The 25125-nt window shown below is 44.8% G+C and overlaps 1 protein-coding gene and 1 long non-coding RNA gene across 3 annotated transcripts; both read left to right on the top strand.

The window, feature by feature from the left end:
• The first annotated feature begins 419 nt into the window (after positions 1-419).
• On the top strand, positions 420-1574 carry LOC133745722 (uncharacterized). The gene is made up of 3 exons (XR_009863747.1): positions 420-840; positions 1241-1347; positions 1441-1574. It is a non-coding gene; the product is annotated as an uncharacterized LOC133745722 (long non-coding RNA).
• Positions 1575-1576: 2 nt separating this feature from the next.
• On the top strand, positions 1577-3390 carry LOC133745721 (brefeldin A-inhibited guanine nucleotide-exchange protein 5-like). Of its 2 annotated transcripts, none has more exons than XM_062173839.1 (5): positions 1577-2303; positions 2384-2425; positions 2724-2820; positions 2937-3017; positions 3140-3390. In XM_062173839.1, the coding sequence occupies exons 2-5, from the start codon at positions 2385-2387 to the stop codon at positions 3341-3343; spliced, it is 423 nt and encodes a 140-aa protein (XP_062029823.1). In that variant the 5' UTR covers positions 1577-2303; position 2384; the 3' UTR covers positions 3344-3390. The 2 variants fall into 2 exon arrangements, with proteins under 2 accessions (XP_062029823.1, XP_062029824.1); XM_062173840.1 differs by having other exon boundaries at positions 2384-2594.
• Positions 3391-25125: the final 21735 nt, after the last annotated feature.

The following is a 25125-nucleotide window of genomic DNA, read 5'->3' as shown; positions in this document are numbered from 1 at the left end:
GGAGTGGTGGAGCCGCAGATCTGATGGTGGCGGCCTCGATGGCGTATGTTGTTCGAGCTAGTAGGTGATACCACCACTCAATATAAAACTGTCATGTGTTACAAAACATAATTATAGTTAATCATGATGTTTTATTAAACAAATAAATTTTAAGGGAAATGATATAAAAGGTTATATTTGAGTGTGAAATGATAAAAAGATCACCTAGTTTCCCACTTGATAAAATAGTCTATTATAAATTGTTAATAATATTAATTTAGTCCTTATGAATAATGAGGTAATGTTAAGAAAGGTTAGTGTTCCATTTTTTTGATACCGATTCTACCCTTAAAGCTTTTTTTTTTTTTTTTTTTTTGAGAGAGCCCTTAAAGCCTGATACACGTTTATAACTTTATATTGAAGAATCACATAGCTCAAATCTTCTTCGTTTTGATCAGAAATCTCAAATAGAGCTCCGATTAGAAATCCAAAAGATAGAAGACGATTATCTGATCAAAACCTAAAACCTTGGTTCGATTTTGATCGGAACTATTTTTTATCCCAACTCTCTCTGTCTCTCTCTCTCTCCAATGGCATGCTTCTTCTTCTTCTCTGTTTCTCTGCCCTCGCTTCGCATCCAGAGCAAGACGATGTTGTTTGGATTTGAAATCGATTTCGAACTTGGAAAATGTTGAAAATGGAGCACGCGGTCGTTCCCCTGAGGAGGTGCTGGAGCACGTGTTCTCGTTCCTGCAGTCGGACGGCGACCGAAGCTCGACCTCGCTGGTGTGCAAGTGGGGGTAGATTATCGAGCGGTGATCTGAAAATTCAGAGCTTTGGTTTTTGCATTATCGGTAATTTGTGAGTGCTTCTTATCCTTTCTTCAATCGCATCGAAAATTTTTGTTTTCATTTTTACTATTCTCGTTGTTCCTTCGTGTTTTGTATGATTATTGGTAACTTCTCTGTGAAAGAGGAAAATGAAGCAACATGTTTGATCTGGAAGAATTTGTCTAGATGATTTAGCGTCATGCGATTTTCTTTGGTTTGAGTAGTTTTGAATCATGAACACTTCGATGAAGCAATCCGATGAAGAATATGGCCGGAGGTTGTAGGAATTTCAGGCCGAATTAATTAATTAGGCATAGATTTTTGTGCAGATAAGGTGTTTGATGAGATGCTTGTGAGAAAAAGTAGTGACCGCGATTGTAGATTGACTCTGTTTTTCAGTTTCTGATTGTGTTTGTTTTGGTTTGGTGAAGGTTAGTTACCTTCAGTATGATAATACTATGCTGGAGAACAAGCAAAAAGAGCTGAAGGGATACATAGCTTACTTCAGTCTGTGGAAACTTCCGTGAATGCTTATGAGGTTTGTGTTTGTGTTTGGGTGCCGATTATTAATGCCTATCAGTTTATGTATGTAGTTCAGGAACTTAATGTGTGAAGTGTATGTAAACCCTAGGCTATTGTAGACATAATGTAGGAGCCATATACTTTTGGAAGGAATAAAGTTCAAACAAATGCTCAATGGCCATGAATGTGGGAGCCAATCACAAAGCTGTTCATCATGAAGATGGCAAAAAGATAACCAGGTTTGGATATGATATTATACGTTGAGATCTCTCTTTTGCATTCCTAACATACCCAGTCTTTCACATTTATTTGTAATGCTTCTAACTGATGCGCTATTTTAAAAGAAGGAATGACTTGGAGAGTATGACCATAGTTCAATGTGATGCTTTACTGGTTTTCTGAAACCTGTGGTTTGTGTTTTTGTACACTGTCTTCTAATTGTTGAGTTATTTAAGCAACTTGAAGCCTCCTATATGAATTTCAAAACTTGGTCTGCAGATGAAGGAAGATAACAATGAAGTCACTTTGAAGACAAGGATTTTATCTCTTGAGTTTCTGCAGGTTATATTAAAGATTATTTGTGATTTTAAGTGCATGCTTTTATGGATAGATGCTTACATACAAAGTAGCTAATACTGTTAAATAACTTGAAAGTTTTATTTAAAAGTAATTTCTTGAACTTATTAAGTATGAGCTTCCTCTTTCTAAGACTATGGATGCAGAAAGGAAGATATGTATAATCCATGAAGAGACTTCCTATTCATTGACTTATATAAGGAGCTTTCCTTTCACTTATTTTCAGTGTTTTTTGAATAATATGATTTATTACTTGGTCTTTCAGGGTTTGTTGGAAGGAGTTGGTCATCCATTTACTAGGAACTTCCATTTTATTGATTCACTGAAAGCATACCTATCAATCTATCATATGCTTTGTTGCTAGCTTCAATTTCGCCGTCCCCTATCATATTACAGGTTTACATATATTCTTTATCGGATTTAGGTAGAATATTCTATGAGATTTTTGCCTCTGATCATTAGTTTCCTTCCTGCAGTATGCAACTAGAATTTTGTTGCGGTTCAGAGAAAGTCTCAAGGTGAGTCTATGATCTATACAAATAGTTACAAAAATTACCTTGACATACTATGTTCTTTACGCCAACAATTTTTATTCAAGGTGAAATATGCATTTTCTTTCCTTTGATAGTTCTCCGGTCCCTGGATGGTTTGGATTTACCCATGAACCAAAAAAATGAGTGTCCTTAGGTATTGCCTTTTCTGGTTATCACATTGCTAGTATCTTGAACATGTCACTTTCAGTTTTCACATGGCTAATGTGATCACTATGATTTTGAATTTCTTTTTCTGGTCGTCTAATGAGGTGCGGGATTGCAGGATGGTTGAAAAGGTTTGCAAGGATCATCAGATGCTTGTTGACATATTTGTGAACTATGACTGCGATCTTGAGGCACTGAACTTGTTTGAGCGGATGGTATAATTTACCTACTGTTTCCCAATGAAGTTCTTCATACTTTCCAAATATGGTATTCTTGTACATCTAATACTGCAAGGTATTCTGACTCTTCATTTGGTTATAACTCTATCCAGAATATCTCAAGGGATGCAAAATGCAGATCCAATATGGCTGTTGCGTCCCAGACTACTTCAATAAAGGGTTCGTCTCTTCTGGTAAGTTTAACGATTTACTCCTTCTCAGTATTGGCTAGTTCATCATATGCTTTCTTGTTGCTATATATTCATTGATGGTAGCACAGGTTGCTGGATGACCTCTTTTTCCTTGACCTTGCCAGTGTCTTGTGAATGTGCTTAAATCACTCGTAGATTGGGAAAAGTCATGTGGAGAACCAGATAGAATAAAAACATTCAGTCTTTGGAAGGAGATGCTTCAACTAAAGAGTGTTGATGTGAAAAGCAGGCAAGATGCAACCATTAACTTTGAGAAGGCAAAAGCTCATAAGTCTACAGTGGAATCTGTCATATTTGAGGTGGAATAAAGTGATGTTGTATTACTAATACTTTTGTATGTCAAGTGCATTTTTATAAATGGAATAAAGAGAGAAAACACCATAATTTTGTTGGTGGTTATATACTTTTTTGTTTGACGTACAATGAATGTAATGCAGTTGTTAGAACATATGTCTTACAGTATTTGTCCAACTTTATGTGAGAAATTCTTAGAAGAGGTTCATAGTCTGATGGTTAGACAATACAACAAGTTATTAGTCTGATGACTAATAACTTCACTGGCGAGTGAATTGGTCAGTGACATGTGTATAACAGTGACATGGTAAGTGACGCATTTCACATAACTAATGTGACATAGATATAACAGTGACATGGTAAGTGACAGTGATTTTGAGAGTTACATGATTACTGACATGGTCAGTAACTTGGCCAGTGGCATGACCAGTAACTTGGTCAGGAATTGACAGTTACATGGTCAGTGACGTATATAACAATGACATGGTAAGTGACATGGTCAGTGACTTTGTCAGTAACTTGACCAATGACATAGCCATTGACATGGCCAGTAACCTGACCAATAATTAACAGCGACATGGTCAATGACTTTGCCCGTGACTTGAGGTTAACAATGACTTTGCCAAGGGTTTACAGTGACATAGTAAGTGACATGCAACTTTGCAAATGACTTGAGGTTAACAGTGACTTGACCATGTAACTGATCATGTAACTGACTATGTAACTGATCATGTAACTGATCATGTAACTGACCATGTAACTTTCCATATAACTTACCATGTATGTAACTGATCATGTAACTTTCCATGTAACTGAACATGTAACTGACCATGTCACTTACAATGTATGTAACTGACCAAGTAATTGAACATGTAACTGATCATGTCACTGACTTTGTCATTGACATGGGCAGTGACTTCGCCGGTGACTTGAGCTTAACAGTGACTTAGACAACGATTGACAGTGACATGGCCAATGACATAGCCAATAACTTGGGCAGTGACCTCACTAACAGTGACTTGGTAAGTGACAGTGATTTTGAGAGTTACATGATTACTGACATGGTCAGTGACATGACCAGTAACTTGGTCAGGAATTGACAGTGACATGGTCAGTGACGTGTATAACAATGACATGGTAAGTGACATGTCAGTGACTTTGTCAGTAACTTGACCAATGACATAGCCATTGACATGACCAGTAACTTGACCAAGAATTAACAGCGACATGGTCAATGACTTTGCCCGTGACTTAAGGTTAACAATGACTTTGCCAAGAGTTTACAGTGACATGCAACTTGACCAGTGACTTTATCAGTGACTTGGCCGGGGATTGTCATTCACATAATTAGTGACATGTTCATGACTATGACATGGCCAGTGACATAACTTGGCCAATGACTTGAGATTAACAGTGACTTGACCATGTAACTGATCATGTAACTTACCATGTATGTAACTGATCATGTAACTGACCATGTCACTTACAATGTATGTAATTGACCAAGTAATTGAAATGTAACTGATCATGTCACTGACTTTGTCATTGGTTCAATTCTTGCTCCTCACCCAGATTCCTCTCGAGGAGATTTCTACTCACCTAGATTCACCTCGAGAGGATTATTCCTCACCCATATTAGTTTTGAGGTGATTTCTCCTCACACCCATAGTAGCCTTGAGAGGATTTCTTCTCACACATATTCGTCTTTAGGGAATTACTTTACTCCTTACCCAAATTTTCTTTAAGAGGATATCTCCTCACCCATATTAGCTTTGAGAGGATTTATTCTCACACATATTAGCCTTTAGGGAATTACTTTACTCTTCACCCAAATTTTCTTTAAGGGGATATCTCCTCACCCAGATTTCCCTTGAGAAGATTACTCCTCACCCATATTAGCCTTGAGAGGATTTCTTCTCACACAAATTAGCCTTTAGGGAATTATTTTACTCCTCACCCAAATTTTCCTTAAGGGGATATCTCATCATTTAGATTTTCCTTAAGGAGATTACTCCTCACTCATATTGGTCTTGAGGGGATATCTCCTCATCAAGATTTCCCTTGAGGAGATTACTATGAATAAATGCAACATGACTTGGCTAGTAACTTGGTCAGTGACAAGTGTCACGCCCCGAATTTTGAATAAATGATTCAAAGTCCGAAACATGATTAACATCAATAACAAATAACGTCCTGAATTTTTTTCTCGCAAACAACCACACTTCACACCTCTCAATATTACAATAAATCAAATCCTCAAGTTATTTATTACAACACACTCTCACCAAATCAAATTGTAAGGTTCAAAGAGCTTAACTCACCTCACTATTACAAATGCTGTAAAACTATAACAAGTACTCTAACCCGCTCGATCACCGCCCTGATTCTCCTGACCTGCAGGATTACCCGCTACACCGTTTGAATAGTGTACCGGGATTGCAACAATACAAACCCGGTAAGCTTTTTGCAAAGCTCGTATGAGTAAATGAAAGGATTGCACGATTTAAAGTAACACAATCAACTCAAGCACATTTTAATTTTGTTTTGCATAAGAATTGAAGTGTACAACGTCACTTCAAGCATCAATCAACTCACGTCTCAACATGACTACTCAAAAATAAACAACTTCTTACTCAATATATACTCACAGGCTTATGATTTATTTATATAAATCATCCCATGCAGTATATTATACTTACAGGCTTATGATTAATTATATTAATCACCCCATTCAGTATATCATACTTACAGGCTTATGATTAATTATATTAATCACCCCATTCAGTATGTCATGTCATACCCAAGGGCATATGATAACTCGTTTATCCCCCAAGCAGTATGATGGCAGACAGACTAGAGCTCTAACTGTATCGTAAAGTGTCACCTGGGCCAAGGTTCACCTTACGAATGACTGCTTCAATCATCAATGTGATAATTTTACTCGACTCTATAAATCAATTATTCCACACAACTCAATCATCACTTTACTCAACTACTCTTCATCAACATCAACTCAATAATATACAATGATTTATATTCTTGAAAGAATAAAGCTCGGAATTGTAAATAAATCACATCAATTCCACACCATCCAATATATATTTCACGTAAATATATATATACGTAGTCACTCTCACAGGAATGACCACTAATACCAACTATAGTTCAAATGCATTTAAAGATCGATAAATTCATTTTTTATACTTTAAATACATTTTTCTTACCTATGGACCGTAGTCGATCAAGTCCATATAATTTAAAACAATTATTTATTTTCATAAAACAATTTCCACAATTTCTCAATTAAATAAAATCACCGAATTTCGGTTCGTGAATGAACCATGTGCGATTTACTCACCTCGATATTCCCGCTGCGTCTTCAATTCAACACAATACACACCGAAATCGTTCACCCAAGGGAGACCGTCAATCACCTAATCACACATGACCTTAACTTAGCCAATAGCTCAAAAACATACTCAAACGACAATCCAACGGTCGGATCGAAATTAAATGATGGTCCAACGGTCGGATCCTCACGGATCGCCCTTAGGATCACCCTCCAAAATCATCACGAAGATCCAACGGTCGGATCTTCCTGAATCGTCCTTACTAGCATATTCACAAATTTATACGAAAATCCGACGGACGGATTCTCACGAATCGCCTCCCTAATCACTGTTTTGCATTTATACGAAGATCCAACGGTCGGATCTTCGTCCATGACCACACAAAGCCACTGGGACAGTCATAAGATCATCATATCAAAACTACAAGTCCATCTGACGGTCCTAACTTCACATATCACAAATCTAACGATCGAAATCGATCGAAACTTAAAAATTCATAACTTCATCATACGATATCCAAAAATTGCGCATAATATATCGAAATGATCGTATTGAAATATAGAATCTAAAAACGTATAGAAACCATATTTTTGACCCCGGGAGGTGACCGGAAATGGCCGCCGGAGTTAGTGGCAGAGCCGCCGCCGACCACCGCCAATGGTGTCGGGGCCAGGCTGCTCTGCTTCGTCTCATCATGCCTAATGATTTTCCTAACTAGCATGTAAGCTGAAGATGACCGGAAGGGATAGAAATTACCTCAAACCAGTCGGGTTGGCCGGAAAAAACCCAGAAACCGGCGAGCTCCTAGTTCGACGTAAAAACTGCAACTTCAGGCCTCGATTCCTTCTGGAAAGTAGTTCAGCTCCTCACTCTGAGTTCACCAGTCCAAGAAACACATGAATTGGTCGTCTGTAACTCGAGATATCCGGATTTGAAGGTGGTTTTCGATCTAAATCGGGGCGAGCTCCGACGAACGTGAATCCGGTCACTCCAGGTGCGATCCTTCTCAGGGCATGATCAGTAGGTTGAGACGAGTTCAGAGAGCTAAGGATCGGAAGTTTTGGTGGCCGGATCTAGGAGAAAACCAGCGTTGACTCAAATCGAACTCAAATCGGGTTAAGCTCCCCGCCGCCGCTACAGGCCGCGCCGCCGTGCAAGGCCACCACAGCCAGGTGTGCAAGGACCATACGAAGCCAATAGAAGAAGTTTGGTGAGAATTGGTGGCCGGAGGAGGAAGAAATAGCCGGAAGAAAATCGAAGGCGATTTCCGGTCGGGGGAGGGGCTGCAGCTCCGAGTTTCCATTTTTGGAAATTCTGAAAATATTTTCGGAAATTTCCGAAAATGGAAGCTTTATACTAATTTGGAAACATTTTCAAAAAATCATAACTAATTCATACGAACTTCGATTTTTGCGTTCCGCATATGCACGCGATCGTGTCGACGAGCTCTACAACTTTCACGAAGGAAGTTTTCCCAAATTTTGAACGTATAAAAAGTCAACTTTCGCGAGCCCCTAAATAACGTTCGTTTTCGAAAATTAATCGTTCGAACTAATTCCACAACTTCTCCGAGCCTCGTACTCGCTCCCACTATCGTGAAATCATTTCTAAAAATCCACGGAATTTAATTTGGATTTTTCGGGGTATTACAATCTACCCTCCTTAAAGAAATTTCGTCCCGAAATTTAAGCGCAAGTTAATTGCTCTCGATTACGGTTAACCTAACCATCGAATCTCCATCTTTCCCAAAACTGTAGTAATCTACAAAGCCACAGCCCTTTGTATAAAAATACATTCCTATGGCCACTAAATCCTTTCATCACGATGTAAATTCACAAAACAACTGCTCAACATCACTCCACATCAATTACACAAAATCATCACGTGGATCATCACATAGATCATCACTTAGATCTTCACAGAGATTATCTCATAGATCCTCACATAGATCATCACCCTGTACTGGCATACAAGCACAGTAAAGACTCCCACAAAGCGTTTCGCTACTCCATTAGCATCACGGTAAATCTCTATAGTAAAACTTAAGCATGCACTATTCTACACAACAATAGAGATGCATCACTCAAAACAAATCATCCCCAAAAGCACGCCAATAAAATATGTCACCCAGTGATGATGACTTGGGCTTGTTCAATCCTTGGGCTAAGCATTAGGGCTGGTCAATTGGGCCGAAGAAACCGAACCATCCACATTTCGAACCGGCCCGAACCAATTTGGGTTTAACATTTGGGCCTACCATTCGGGCCGAACAATTGGGCTTACTATTTGGGCCTACCAATCGGCCGAACAATTGGGCTTACTATTTGGGCCTACCAATCGGCCCACCAACTTTCAGCTCGACTACGGTATGAAATTGTACATACCGTAGGTATACCGTATATATGTATGCATACCGTATAGACCGTATATACATATATATACCGTACAAACTGTATATACGTATGCATACCGTACAGACCTTATATATGTATGTATACCGTACATACCGTATATGCGTCCGTATATCAAGCATATACGAGATCCAAAAATATTTGTAGGAGGTAAGGTTCGAACTCCCGACCTCGAACACGAAGGTTTTGCTCCCAACCACTGAAGCAAGAGCTGCCTTCATTAATATATGCTCACGTGTTATATTTATTATGTCATAAGCGACATAAATAAAATAACGGGGGAGGCAAGGTTCGAAACCTCAACCTGCTGCACGAAACCTTTGTCCCCAACCACTGGAGCACAAGCTGTGCTTAATATAATGTGTACAAATGTTATACTTATTATGTCATAAGCGAACATAATAAAAATAAACGAGGCAAGGGTCGAACCTCTGACCTCTTGTACAAGAGCTTTGCTCTTCAACCACTAGAGCACCAGCTGCTCTCGCTGTTGTCCTCACAATTCTTTTATTTATTCTATCAAAAGCGATAGAATAAAAACAAACTGTCGGTACACTCCACGTGCCACGACTTATCCCTTCCGTGAATTACGAAAAGCAGATCACTTTCGGCGAAAGCTGTCTGCCACAGCGTCTCGAGATTCGCTCGGTCCCCTCACACGCTCTCCACGCGCCAACAGCTTTTCCGTGTTTTCAGGCGACTTTAATCCAACGCGTAGAATGAATCTCAGAGATCGTCCATCCAACGGTGGAGATCTGCTCACCTTGTTCTATAAATAGGTGCATTCTGGAGAAAAACTGTTCACACCAAAGAAAAGAAATTTTCCCCAGCTATTCTCTCTCAAACTCTTCAGCCTTCCTCTCGAAACTCAAATCCTATCCTTTCTTCATCAATTTCAATCCTTCTCCTCCCGATCTTCTCTTCCATCTGGTAGATTCAATCTCTTCTTTTCTCTAAACCTTCAGATCTCCAACACCCCTTCATCAACCTTAATCCTCCTAAGGTCAATCTCCCACAAACACTCAACAACTTCGTTCTTCAATTTACACTTCCTCTCAACTCATCACCATGGAACCACGAACTCTGCAACTAATGGAGCTACAAACCCAGCAACAAATCGAGGATGTAGGAAACAACCAAGCAGCCGGGAGTAGTGCCAACACGGATTTCTGGCGAAGCCGTACCAGGTGGATTCCTACTCCAGATCAAATAAGAATCCTCAAGGATCTTTACTACGACAAGGGAGTTAAGTGCCCAACTACAGAGCACATTCACGAGATCTGTCTCCAGCTGAACCAGTATGGACAGGTTGAGGGCAAGAACATTTACTTTTGGTTCCAGAACGTCAGGGCTCGAGAGAAGCAGATGAAGAGGTGCAATCAGGCTGCTCAAGTGCCCATGGGAACTAGTTCTCCTGGTACTGGTGGATCCATTGATATTAATTTTGGGTCCACTAGTCCTACTGGTGCTGGTGGATCCATCGACATCAATTTTGGGTCAGCTGGTGGATCCATTGACATCAATTTTGGGTCCACTAGTTCTACTGGTGCTGGTGGATCAATTGATCTCAATTTTGGGCCATGGGTCGACTGCAGTGTTGACCCGTATTTCTCCTCACCCTTCACTACTAGTACTAGTACTACTTTCTTTGGCAGGAATGAAGAACAAACTTCCATGGAACAACGAGGAGAAGATCACCAGGAGATTGAAACTCTTCCTTTGTTCCCCATGCCCGGTGAGGACATCCTTGGCAACCTAAAGACTACTTCCGAGGGAGGTAGCGGCTATGGCTACTATTCCGGTGGCTCGGACGGCTACGACGGTGGCTCTCACATTTCCCTTGAGCTCAGCCTCAACCCCTCCGGGGCTGCTGACTTGGCTTAGTACAGTGTAGTTCTTTTTTTTTTTTTTTTTTTTTTTTGGCTGGATCAATAAGACTGAATGTATGTGGTAGTCTTTTCTAAAAAGAAAACAACCAACAACGCCACCAAGGATCGAACCTTGGTCACCCATTGCTCTTTCAAAATTAGCCAACTCTGCTGCACTCGTACTTCTAGTAATTCCTTGAAGTTTTCTAGATTAGTCTCCAACCTTACGTAAGACATAACTTGATTCACCAATCAATACTGGTAAAGCACCTAATATCTCACCCTAACTATACCCCCGTTCAAAATCTTATTCTCACAACATCTGTTCCAATGCATTGATAATACAACACTAGCACTCCTAGGGTTGCAAAACAACATTATCACCTCAGCTCATATGTCGACACAATGTCTCTTCACAATCAACCCTATCACAAGGTCGTATAAATCTTTCCATATGTCAAACCATACACAAAATCTATCATAGTAATAACGAATCATGCATTACTACTCAACAATAGTCAGAGAAGCAGCACTCCACAATAATTTCCAATACCATCCGCAGACCTCAGACCACACCCCAACAATTAGCTAATATATAGAAGCAATCCTAAACACCAAACAACTGTGCATGAATGAATGCTCCATTATAACACAATTCCCTCACTAAGCAACCAATAACTGCTAAGTACTCTTCAACTCAAAACATCTGCATATCCAACTAATGGAAAGTATCACAACTACTAGTCAAATACTCGTAACGACTTTAGATACAAGCATTGGTCAACATCATGCCTTCAACCAAACACTTCAACATCCAAAAGAACCGCACTTCCATAAAACAATTCTCATTGACTCAACAGGGTTAAATCCGGAGGTTCCTATTCCTCAAGGATTGTAACTCGCGGCAACTGAACTTATTCCCATACGAACCTACAAGACAACTTTAAGGTTCTAAGTACAACCCCTTTGAATATCCATCACCTAAGAAGTATAATATGCTTGGCTAATACACGTATAACACTTAAAACACAGTATAAGTCAAATACAAGTCCATATTAACCAAGTCAATACTACAGGGAAAGTATTCACGTTCCTAAAACGACCTAGCGGCCTAAACAACTCCCAACACTCACGCATACCCAATGACTTAGCCAATATCGAAGAGCACACGATGGGGATCCGCTGCAGACGGGCCATCACTCGGAAAGTATTGACACATCACCAAATATGCACCTTACGCTCTGATACCAAACTGTCACGCCCCGAATTTTGAATAAATGATTCAAAGTCCGAAACATGATTAACATCAATAACAAATAACGTCCTGAATTTTTTTCTCGCAAACAACCACACTTCACACCTCTCAATATTACAATAAATCAAATCCTCAAGTTATTTATTACAACACACTCTCACCAAATCAAATTGTAAGGCTCAAAGAGCTTAACCCACCTCACTATTACAAATGCTGTAAAACTATAACAAGTACTCTAACCCGCTCGATCACCGCCCTGATTCTCCTGACCTGCAGGATTACCCGCTACACCGTTTGAATAGTGTACCGGGATTGCAACAATACAAACCCGGTAAGCTTTTTGCAAAGCTCGTATGAGTAAATGAAAGGATTGCACGATTTAAAGTAACACAATCAACTCAAGCACATTTTAATTTTGTTTTGCATAAGAATTGAAGTGTACAACGTCACTTCAAGCATCAATCAACTCACGTCTCAACATGACTACTCAAAAATAAACAATTTCTTACTCAATATATACTCACAGGCTTATGATTTATTTATATAAATCATCCCATGCAGTATATTATACTTACAGGCTTATGATTAATTATATTAATCACCCCATTCAGTATATCATACTTACAGGCTTATGATTAATTATATTAATCACCCCATTCAGTATGTCATGTCATACCCAAGGGCATATGATAACTCGTTTATCCCCCAAGCAGTATGATGGCAGACAGACTAGAGCTCTAACTGTATCGTAAAGTGTCACCTGGGCCAAGGTTCACCTTACGAATGACTGCTTCAATCATCAATGTGATAATTTTACTCGACTCTATAAATCAATTATTCCACACAACTCAATCATCACTTTACTCAACTACTCTTCATCAACATCAACTCAATAATATACAATGATTTATATTCTTGAAAGAATAAAGCTCGGAATTGTAAATAAATCACATCAATTCCACACCATCCAATATATATTTCACGTAAATATATATATACGTAGTCACTCTCACAGGAATGACCACTAATACCAACTATAGTTCAAATGCATTTAAAGATCGATAAATTCATTTTTTATACTTTAAATACATTTTTCTTACCTATGGACCGTAGTCGATCAAGTCCATATAATTTAAAACAATTATTTATTTTCATAAAACAATTTCCACAATTTCTCAATTAAATAAAATCACCGAATTTCGGTTCGTGAATGAACCATGTGCGATTTACTCACCTCGATATTCCCGCTGCGTCTTCAATTCAACACAATACACACCGAAATCGTTCACCCAAGGGAGACCGTCAATCACCTAATCACACATGACCTTAACTTAGCCAATAGCTCAAAAACATACTCAAACGACAATCCAACGGTCGGATCGAAATTAAATGATGGTCCAACGGTCAGATCCTCACGGATCGCCCTTAGGATCACCCTCCAAAATCATCACGAAGATCCAACGGTCGGATCTTCCTGAATCGTCCTTACTAGCATATTCACAAATTTATACGAAAATCCGACCGACGGATTCTCACGAATCGCCTCCCTAATCACTGTTTTGCATTTATACGAAGATCCAACGGTCGGATCTTCGCCCATGACCACACAAAGCCACTGGGACAGTCATAAGATCATCATATCAAAACTACAAGTCCATCTGACGGTCCTAACTTCACATATCACAAATCTAACGATCGAAACTTAAAAATTCATAACTTCATCATACGATATCCAAAAATTGCGCATAATATATCGAAATGATCGTATTGAAATATAGAATCTAAAAACGTATAGAAACCATATTTTTGACCCCGGGAGGTGGCCGGAAATGGCCGCCGGAGTTAGTGGCAGAGCCGCCGCCGACCACCGCCAATGGTGTCGGGGCCAGGCTGCTCTGCTTCGTCTCATCATGCCTAATGATTTTCCTAACTAGCATGTAAGCTGAAGATTTATACTAATTTGGAAACATTTTCAAAAAATCATAACTAATTCATACGAACTTCGATTTTTGCGTTCCGCATATGCACGCGATCGTGTCGACGAGCTCTACAACTTTCACGAAGGAAGTTTTCCCAAATTTTGAACGTATAAAAAGTCAACTTTCGCGAGCCCCTAAATAACGTTCGTTTTCGAAAATTAATCGTTCGAACTAATTCCACAACTTCTCCGAGCCTCGTACTCGCTCCCACTATCGTGAAATCATTTCTAAAAATCCACGGAATTTAATTTGGATTTTTCGGGGTATTACAACAAGTGTATAATAGTGACATGGTCAATGATGCAATGTGACTTGGCCAGTGACTTGGTCAGTGACTTGTATTGCAGTGAAATGCAATGTGACCTAACCAGTGACATGAATATAACAATAACTTGGCAAGTGATATGCAATTGCCAATGACATGTTTAGTGACTTGTCTACTAACTTGTGATCAAACTTGGACATGGTCAGTGACATTGACTTGTTGAATTCAAAAGATGCCAAAAATTAGAATGTGCTGTAAAACATCTATAAAAGTAATGTTTTATTAAGGAAAACTAAACATAACAGTGACATCATAAAAAGATACAAAAAGCTAATTTATTTAATAAACTGGAGTTTACAATTCACCAATGACTTGCATCCTAAGCCCTAGGCAAATTTCTAAAACTCTAAATCTGCAGAGATCCAATTGTGCCTATGTTCCACAAATATCTTGATTATATGAGCTTTATATTGCAAAATATCCTTGCTGAGTTTCTTCTGAATCCCCTCATCTTTTGAAAGTTTCTCCATGTAGTTCACCTCTGTCTTGAAAAAATCAAGTGCCGGTTGTGATATTTCAAGCCTTTCCTTTCGAACAATGGACACATACCTAGAAGTGTTGTAGAAGAAGAACAATTTAGAGCTTGAGCAACAGACTTTTACAGTAGTTCAAATGCAAGCAAGCATCCTAACTTTGCTAAAAGGAAATGCAGCTACAGTACCGTTGAGGATTGAAATTGTCAACTCCAAGGTCCTCATCCCGTAGAAGAATGCGACTATATTGATCAACTATATCAGGATGTAAGAAACGCTTTGCGAACCACCTAGGCATCAAGAAAGCTATCACTAAGAAACACATCTAAAATAAGCCAACTTCTAATACAAATGAAATGAATGAAGGCATAAAGATAAGTCCTGTGTACCATTTTGTTTGATTGACTGCAGACACATAAATGACAAGATCATTCCATTGAAATTGCATCCACTCCTCAACGTTACCATCATAATGAAAAAGCATCACAACAAAACCACTTGATAAAAACTGCATTACGGTGTATAAGATCAAACACAAAGCCAATTCAATAGAATGTCAATGCAATATAATCTATTAAATATCACATTCCAACTATGAAAAAGTCATGAAACATCAAATAACATAATTATAAAAATTTCAAATCAGCAACAGTAGTTCATTAGTTCAAGAACCTGGAAACTTTGAAACGTTCTTTATGAGTTTTCATGCCAAAGCCAATGAGTCTAGAAGAAAAAAAAACTTAGAAATGGATCAAGTTTGGATTAATATTTTGAAGAGATTGAGAGAGTCGGAGCCTTTACTAAATTTGGGAGATTGGAGGGATTGGAATCGAAGAGCCAATGGATCTGCATGAGGCATTTTTTGTGAGAGAGGAGTTGGTTTCTTTATCTTCATATTACTTAAATATCTTCTAGCCTAGATGATCCTACTTGGTGATCAATAGCTAATGCAAGTCCAAAAGGCAAACATTGTGTACCTACATGTACGTTGCAAAGCATAATTAGCTATAATCAGACACACTCATCGTACCGCCAGAGGTACCAACTATCGTCAAAGGAGTAACCCACAGATAGGCAGCCAGGCGGGCCACGGCCTGAGCACAAGCGTTCCCCAGGATCACCGCTGACGCGCCGCCACGCACTCTGCCAAGACGGCATCAGAAGCTACTGAAACTGGGAACTGAAGCACTTCAGTCCCACATCGAAAACAAGGAGAAGATCAGACCTCTCCTCACCTATAAAAGGTCCTCTCTTCTCCCTTCATTAAATTACGCATTAACTCTCATTTATTACTATGCTGCCTATATATATCAACTGACTTAGGCATCGGAGAAGTGAAGACTGCCCAGCGCGGTCTCCCTCTGACGCCCTGCTTTCCATTTGGCAGCTAGCAGGAATCACCAAATATACAGAGTAGCGGTCCGCCCGCTGGACCCGCGTTAAACGAAGGCTTGGCTACCGCCAGACTTTGAGCATTAACATTGGCGCCGTCTGTGGGAACCCTTGAACAAGAGGTCATCCCATCACAACTACCATGACTAGCGGTAGCGGGGGAAACGCTGATGAGCAGGCAGACCAATCCGCCATCCCCCAACCATCCAATCCAGCGGTAGGTGTTAACCGCGCACTATTCAACACCCCAACCAACCCCGGCGGTGAGACGGATCCAGGCAGCAGCCGCCCACCAGGCCAGGACCTCGCCGCCATGTACGAGTTGGCACTGGCAGACCTTCACAAGGCAAACAGAGAACGTGAAGAGGAGCGCAGAGAGAAGACCGAGGCCCAAAAGCAGGTGGCTGCGCTGATGTCACGTTTTGATGACCTGAAAAGGACGTTAGAAAGAACCGCCAACCCGGTACAGAGCGAGCATTCGCATAGTACAAGGCGTAGTCATCCCAACGCTGGTACATTGGGACCGGAACCGGTTGTACAGATGCAGGTCCCGCTAAACCCCCTGAACTGCTAGAGATGGGACCACCGCCCATTCCCCAACTCATGTTGGAGCAGGAAGCAGAGTCGGTACCACGCACCAACCGCTCGGAAATTAGGGCAAGAACTGAGGGTGGTCCGCCTGCGCCAAGGCATAGGCAGACCCAGCGGAGTACATATGCCGGACCCGCCGGCGACGCAACAGTCCAAATTCTGGAGAGGATGCAGCAGTTGGAACAAAGGCTGGTCCGGGCGGAGTCGGGCGCCGCGCCGTCAACTCAAAGTCCACTTTTCACGTCCAGACCGGGACCCTTCACCGCTGAAATCCTACAAGCTATCAGGCCTGCGTACGCAAAAACTCCAAAGATGTCGCACTACAGCGGTGCAACCGACCCCTTCGTCCACATGGACACCTTCAAGAAGGTCACCAACAATAAGGGATTTGACGACCCCACTCTGTGCCACTTGTTCAGCGAAACATTGGACGGAGAGGCAATGAATTGGTTCTTCGAATGTCCGCCAGGATCCATCGACTCATTCAACGCACTGTCACATACCTTCCTCTCCCGGTTCATCTTACTGTCCGCCGGACATCATAACACGAGTCAGCTGTTCAGCGTCAAACAGGGAGAGAATGAGTCACTCAAGGCATTCGTCACAAGGTGGCGAGCGGCGGCATCTCAGTGCCGCGATCTGGACAAATCGATGGCATCGGCGGCCTTCAAGCAAGGACTCCTCAAGGGACCATTCCTCTATCACCTCAACTACAATCATCCAAATGCGGCATATGACCATATCATGAGTGAGGCGGTCATTCACGCCCAGGCAGAATTCATTACATATGGAGAAGTCCCACCGCCACCGGCAACGCCAGCAAAGGCAACACAGCCCGCCTCCAGTCAGCATGAGACCGTTAACAAAGCACCCGCCGCATCACCAACTGACAAGAAGAGGGAATGGCCACAGGGCCACTACCAGAACAAGCGGCAGAAGGATCAATACCACAAGGGCAACCGCCCAACCCAGGAAGATAACCGCAACAAGCAAACGGAGTCTTCTCAGCGGTATGCAGTGTTCACGGTCCTCACAACCTCGTACGAGGAAATATACAATCAGTGCAAGGATCAAATCCCGCCACCTCCTCCAGCAAAATACCCAAAGACGGGCAAACCCAAAAACACCGGCAGATGGTGCAAATACCACGAGGACAGCGGCCACAATACCAACAGCTGCAACGCACTCAAGACGGCAATTGAGACCTTGTACCGTGAAGGCAAGATGGAACAGTTCAAGGTGCGCCAACCACCACCAGTGATCGCCAACGTAGAGACGTTGGGCCGCATTAACACAATCCACGGCGGTGCTCCAATCACGGGCTTGTCTCACAGAGCCAGAAAGCGTTACGCACGCGTTAATCACCCAAAGGAAGTCTGCAATATCCGTTACGAGAGATCCGCCAAGGTCCCAAAGGTTGGTTGGGAACCTATCACATTCTCTGAGGAGGAAGAGCGCGGGGTGCACCTACCCCATGATGACCCCTTCTTGGTCGACGCCATTCTTGGTAGGTTCTCAGTGGGGAGAATATTGGTAGATAGCGGGTCCGCTGTCAACGTCATCTTCAGCGGTTGCTACAGCCATCTCAAGCGGAATAACAAGTTGCTCCAGGATCATGAGCCACTGCTCAGCTTCTCTGGTGACGTCACACAGCCACTCGGTTCTGACTACATGCGGTTGACTATGGGCACTAGTCCGTGTATGACGGAGGTACATACAGAATTTATAATTGTTGATTGTCTCAGCTCATATAATGCCATCCTCGGACGACCGGCGCTCAACAAGCTTAAGTGCATTATCGCCGGGTACATGCTTCTCCTAAAGTTCCCCACGCCTAACGGCACAGGCAGTGTGAGGGGAAGCCAGCAGTTGGCACGCGAGTGTTATTCAACGACTATGGCACGGTCAACGCGCCGCCATGATGTCCTAACGGTGGGAAACCAGGCACCGCCACCAAATATCTTCGAGGACCCTAGGGATGAGGAGGAGAAGTATGTGAGGAAGGAGCCGGTCAACCCAGACACATCCTTGAAAGTTGTATGCATCTCGGACGAGCACCCTGAGCGGACAGTCCGCATAGGCGCCCAACTAGATCCAGAAGTAGAGGCAGAACTCATTCAATTCCTACGTCATAACGCCTCCGTCTTTGCATGGTCCTACGCGGACATGCCGGGTATCTCCCCTGAGATTATCACTCATAAACTGACCATCAAACCCTCTTTTTATCCCATCAAGCAGAAGCGGAGGGCCTTCGACGAAGAAAAATACCGGGCAATCGGAGAAGAGGTCGCCAAACTCCAGGGCATTGGATTCATCCGCCAAGTCGTCTATCCCCAGTGGATCTCAAATTTGGTGATGGTCAAAAAGCCCAGCGGCAAGTGGCGGATGTGTGTTGACTTCAAAAACCTCAACAAGGCGTGCCCAAAGGATAGTTTCCCGCTACCCCGTATCGATCAGCTGGTCGATTCCACCGCCGGACATGAGCTCCTCAGCATGATGGACGCTTTCTCCGGATACAATCAGATCAAAATGCACCCCAGCGACCAGGAATGCACAACCTTCACCACCGACAAAGGCCTCTACTGCTACAATGTCATGCCTTTCGGTCTGAAGAACGCCGGTTCCACTTACCAGCGGTTGATGAACGCCATGTTCGCGGAGCATCTGGGAAAAATCATCGAGGTCTACGTGGACGACATGCTAGTTAAGAGCATAAAGGCCGGCGGACATGTGGCAAACCTCAGGATCATTGTAACCATTCTCCTGGCCTACGGCATGCGCCTCAACCCGGAAAAATGTTTCTTTGCAGTCACCGCTAGCAAATTCCTGGGATACATTGTCAGCGAGCGGGGCATCGAGGCTAACCCAGACAAGGTCCAGGCCATCCTTGACCTGGCGGACCCAGAGTACAAGAAGCACGTCCAGTGCCTCCAGGGCAAGTTAACCGCCCTTTCTCGATTCATCTCTCGACTCACTGACAAGTGTGCCCCATTCTTCAAACTCCTCAAAACAACGCACAAGAAGGTCATCGACTGGAATCCGGAATGTCAGGCGGCTTTCCAGGGCCTGAAGGAATATCTGGCGGCAGTCCCTCTCCTCTCCGTCCCTGTCCAAGGAGAAACCCTATTCATATATCTAGCGGTATCTACATCAGCGGTAAGTTGCACAATTGTTAGAAGGGAAGGCCAGGATGATCTCCCGGTGTTCTACGCCGGCAGAGGCATGAACGGAGCAGAAACAAGGTATCCCCCCTTGGAGCAACTGGCCCTTGCACTTATCGTTGCCGCCAGGCGCCTCCGCCAGTACTTCCAGGCCCACACAATCCATGTGTTAACAAATCAACCGCTGAGACAGGTAATGCAGAACCCTGAACACTCGGGGCGCCTCAGCAAGTGGGCCATCGAGCTCAGCGAGTTCGACATAGAATACAAACCAAGAACCGCCATAAAGGGCCAGGCAGTGGCGGACTTCATCGCTGAACTCACCGAACGTCAGCCTGAACCCGGTGTAGAGATGGTACCTGGAGCGGAAGTGGTAACCGTCGGGGAGGCGAGTCCCCTCCAGTCAGATTGGAACCTACATGTGGACGGATCCGCCAGCACCAGGGCCAGCGGCGCCGGAGTCATCCTAACAGGACCCGGGGGACTGAACGCGGAGTACGCGTTGAAATTCAACTTCAAAGCTTCAAACAATGTGGCGGAGTACGAGGCACTGATCGCCGGTCTACTTCTCGCCATTGACTCGGGGGCTGACAGCGTCAACATATTCAGCGACTCTCAATTAGTCGTTAACCAAGTCAACGACAGCTTCCAGGCAAAGGACCAGCAGCTGGCGGCATACTTGGGATATGTCAAAACGTTGCTAAAAAAGTTCAACTTCCACACCATCACACAAATCCCCAGGGAAAAGAACGCCAAGGCTGATTCCCTGGCAAGACTGGCAACCGCCCAGCCACATCAGAGTCCAGCGGACACAAAGGTGGAATGCCTCGACAGACCAAGCATCACAAAGACCCTGGCAGAGATCTTCAACATTGAAATCAACCCCAGCTGGATGGACGAAATCACTGCATACAAGCGCAGCGGCACACTACCAGAGGATAAGGTCAAGGCACGCCAAATTCAGCGGAGAGCAACCCGCTACAATATCCAGAATGGCAAACTTTACCGCCAGGGGTTCACTCACCCCAACCTCCGCTGTTTGACCCCGGAGGAAGGAAAGCTCGTACTGGCAGGAATTCACGGCGGGGAGTGCGGAAACCACTCGGGGGCCAGATCCCTGGCCAATCGTACAATGCGACAGGGCTACTTTTGGCCTACGCTTGGTGAGGACGCCCGGCAGGTGTCAAGATCTTGCCACAAATGCCAGCAGTTCGCCGATCTCCCACATGCGCCGGCTGAACCACTTTCAGTCATCATCGGTCCATGGGTCCACTCTACATGGGGCCTCGACTTAATAGGAAAATTCCCAACCGCCAAGGGACAGTTCAAGTACATCATTGTCGCTATCGACTACAACAGCAAGTGGATAGAGGCCGAGCCACTAACGGCCATCACTACCGCCAAAATCATTCACTTCCTCTGGAAAAACATTTACTGCCGCTATGGTGTCCCACACACAATCATTACAGACAACGGCACACAGTTCAACAATGAGGAGCTCATTTCATTCACCGCCAATCTGGGCACCAAGATGAGCTTTGCCTCTGTCGCCCACCCCCAAACCAACGGCCAGGTCGAGGCGGCAAATAAGATAATCAAGAAGCTGCTAAAAAAGAAGCTCGACACTGCCAAGGGCTTGTGGGCGGAAAAGCTTCCAGAGGTACTCTGGGCCATCAGGACGACTCCATCCTCCGCCACTGGTGAAACCCCCTTTTGTATGACGTTCGGAACTGAGGCCGTTCTGCCCGTCGAGGTAGCTCAACCCACCGCTCGGGTCGAGTGCTACCACCCAGAGACCAACGGCGATGGCATCAACCTGAACTTGGACCTCCTAGAGGAAAAACGACACAAGGCCCATTTGCAAAACCTGCAAAACAAACAACGAGTTTCGCGTTTCTACAACGCCAGAGTCAAGGCCCGGAACCTCCAACTGGGGGACTGGGTAATGAAGGAAGTCATTCCAGCACCAACAAAACTCCGCCCAACTTGGGAAGGTCCGTATAAAATAGTAGAAGTCGTTAGCCCAGGCACCTTCTACTTAATGGACAAGGATGGCGTCACTACGACCCACCCTTGGAATACCGAACACCTTCGGTATTACTACAAATAGTCGTGTCACTACCCAGGAGCATCTTGACTTAGCTAAATTTTTGTTCAATATTTAGCTAAGGGAAGCTACCCAACGGGTACATCCCCACTTTTGTTAACACTGACCAGTCAGTTATCAATGAAATGAGGAATTATTCAAACCATTGTTACCAAGTCTAGCACTGAGGGCAGCTGGCAACGCCAGCAATCGTCAGCGGACCTCGTCCGCTACGTTGTGCACTTGGACCAATCTTAATTCCTTTAATTTTTCATTGATTGCAAAAGAAAATCCTAAGTCAAACTCTAGCGGTATAGACATATCATCACACAACGTCAAAAATTCCATATATTCAGGGCTGGGACTCCCCACCCAAAAAATTGTTCCTTACATTCAAAAAAAAAAAACACAAGTACATATATTTTCAGCCTCAGCGGCTACACAGTCAAAACAGGGCACGTCCGGCATGTCAGGGGTTGGCCTCGGCGTCGCCTACTTCGGCCTGCGACGGCTGTTCACGGCTTGCTTGGTCGGTCCCTCGAGCGGTGGGACTTGGCGTCTCAATGGTCCCATCCGCCGGAGTCTGATACCCACTGCCTGAGCTGCCACCTCCTGCGGGGGGACTGGGTACTAGCGGGGGTCTCTTCGTCGGCGCTGCATTTTTTGCCTGCGGCGCCTTGGGCAGGGACGCCTTGGCCCAATCAATTGCACCCTTCGCTCGCAACAGCTCGACATTCGCCAGGGCGCCGGCCTTCGCCGCTTCGTTCAGCGCGTTTTTGTATTCCGCCGACTGCTTGAAATTCTCCACAGCGGCGGCGGCGGCTCGGCTTCCGTCATCCCTCAGCCGGGTCAACTCTCCCTCCAATCTCTTCACTTCCCCTTGCCTGGCGGTAGACTCCCGCTGCAGGATGTCAATTTTCTTCTCCTTGGCGGTCACGCGCTCTTGCAGCAAGGCCTTGTCTTGCTCCAGCTGGGAGACTCGATCATTTCGTTCTATGTCCCGCTAGATGGCGACATCTAGCTTGCCCCGTGCGTCCGCCGCGTCACAGTCTGCCTTCATCAGGCGTCGCTCCACATCCACCAGCCTGTCCTTGGCCTCCGCCAGCTCCCTCTCCAGCCTCTTCACCTCCTCCCGGAGCTGTCCCTCAATTCGCGGTTGCTTGGAGGCCGCCAAGAACATTTCGTTCAGCCCAACCGCCAGATGCCCGAAGGCTGAGCTGAAGGGCGACTGCTCGATCGCCGTTGGCTGCGTCATCCCTGCCAGACCGCCGAACGACAACCGCTCGCACAAGTGGTAGAGAAACTCCCGCTCGCTGTTGGTCATGAACTCGGTGAAGGCAGCGAACGAGTCCAGATCGCTCACGGGCATCTCTCTCTCGGCCGTCACAGGAGCCTTCGACGGGTCCTGTCGGCTCCTCTTCTGCCTGTGGACCTCGAGGGTCTCGTCATCATCCTCTTCCCCGTCCGAATCACACTGGCGCCGCCTCCGCAGGATCGACCGGGTATCTCCAGTGGGCGCAGCCCTGGTCCCCTTCGGCGGTTGTCTCCCCACCGCAGCGGCGGCAGCCCCCACTGGAGCCACGACCTTTTCTTTCTGTGGCCCGAGTCGAGTGGCAACCACTCTTTCCTTCTGCGGCCCGCCAGAGGATTCCTTTTTCCCCCCGCCCGCTTGTCCATCCACCTGCACGCTGGGCAGACCGTCGGCCCCTAGGTGCGAGTGGTGCGGCATGGGCAGCGTCACCGGACCCTCGGATGCGCTCACCTCCAGCGTCTCGGGGTTCACAACTGTCATCTGGGCCGCCTCGCCTGAAGCATACATTGTCTCCAGGAAGTTTTCTATCTCCGCACGGTCCATGGCTTTGTCAAAGGCGTCACGGCTCGCTTTGTTGCCTGGCGGAGTCTCTGAGAACATGCAAGCGCCCGTTAGCTTTAACCAAGTTGTCAAGAGATACAAGGTGGCGGAAATCTCTTACCAATAGCGCGCGTCAGCTGCTGATCGACTAACAGCTCCCAGCCGGTGAGGAGACGGAAGTCCAACAAATTGCGGTTCTTCCAACAACCTTTGATGCGCGCAACCCGGCACTCTTCCTCTCGCGTCAGATTGTAGCGCAGTCCCGCTGTAAAACAACAGAAGGTGTCAGTCAAACGATTGCAACATATATACATTAAACCGCCAACTATGTTCAGCGGAGATCGGCGGACAACCTCGGATTGGCTGAAACTCCGACTTAATCCTAAACGTCGGCTCCCCCTGGTTGGACTCCGCTTGATACTCCCACCCCGTCGTCGCCACGCAAAACGTCCCCCGCCAGTAGGACATCGAGTCCCTCAAATTTTCTATCAGCTTGGGCGCTCCCTGCCGGCGGCTCAAATTTACTTGCCCCCTACAACCTTGGCGCTTAACGTACACCAGTTCGTAGAAATGCAAGACCTCCGCCACCGTCGGCCCCTCGCACCCGGATAGCCGCCACAAGGAGTTCATCGCCAGCATCAACCGCCACATGTTGGGACAGATCTGCCCAAACGCGATGCCGAACTCACACACCAGGATCTGAAGGTTGGGCACTAGCGGTAACGTCACCCCCTGGCGGAATATTGCCTCGTGAACGGCGGCGAACCCCGCTGGAAGGATTGAGGCCTTCTCGTCCGCCGTCGATTGACGCAGTTTCACAACTCCCGGCAGCCGGTATGTCCGTTTCATCCGATTAACCGCGGCGGCCGTCATCCGCCCTCCCGCCTCGTCGACGAGGGTCCCATCCGGGAGCACCCACGCCGATTCCGTTTCCTCCCCCGTCACGTTTCCCCCGTCAGCAGAACCACTAGCGGCACTATTACTTGCTCGCCGCTCCTCACTCTCCCGCGCAGCAGCCTCCTCACCCGCCCTAGAACTCTCCGGACGCGACGT

The sequence above is a fragment of the Rosa rugosa genome, chromosome 4, assembly GCF_958449725.1.
Source record: "Rosa rugosa chromosome 4, drRosRugo1.1, whole genome shotgun sequence".
Classification (NCBI taxonomy): Eukaryota; Viridiplantae; Streptophyta; class Magnoliopsida; order Rosales; family Rosaceae; genus Rosa; species Rosa rugosa.
Note: the sequence above shows the minus strand (reverse complement) of the source record. Positions and strands in the feature narration are given on the sequence as shown.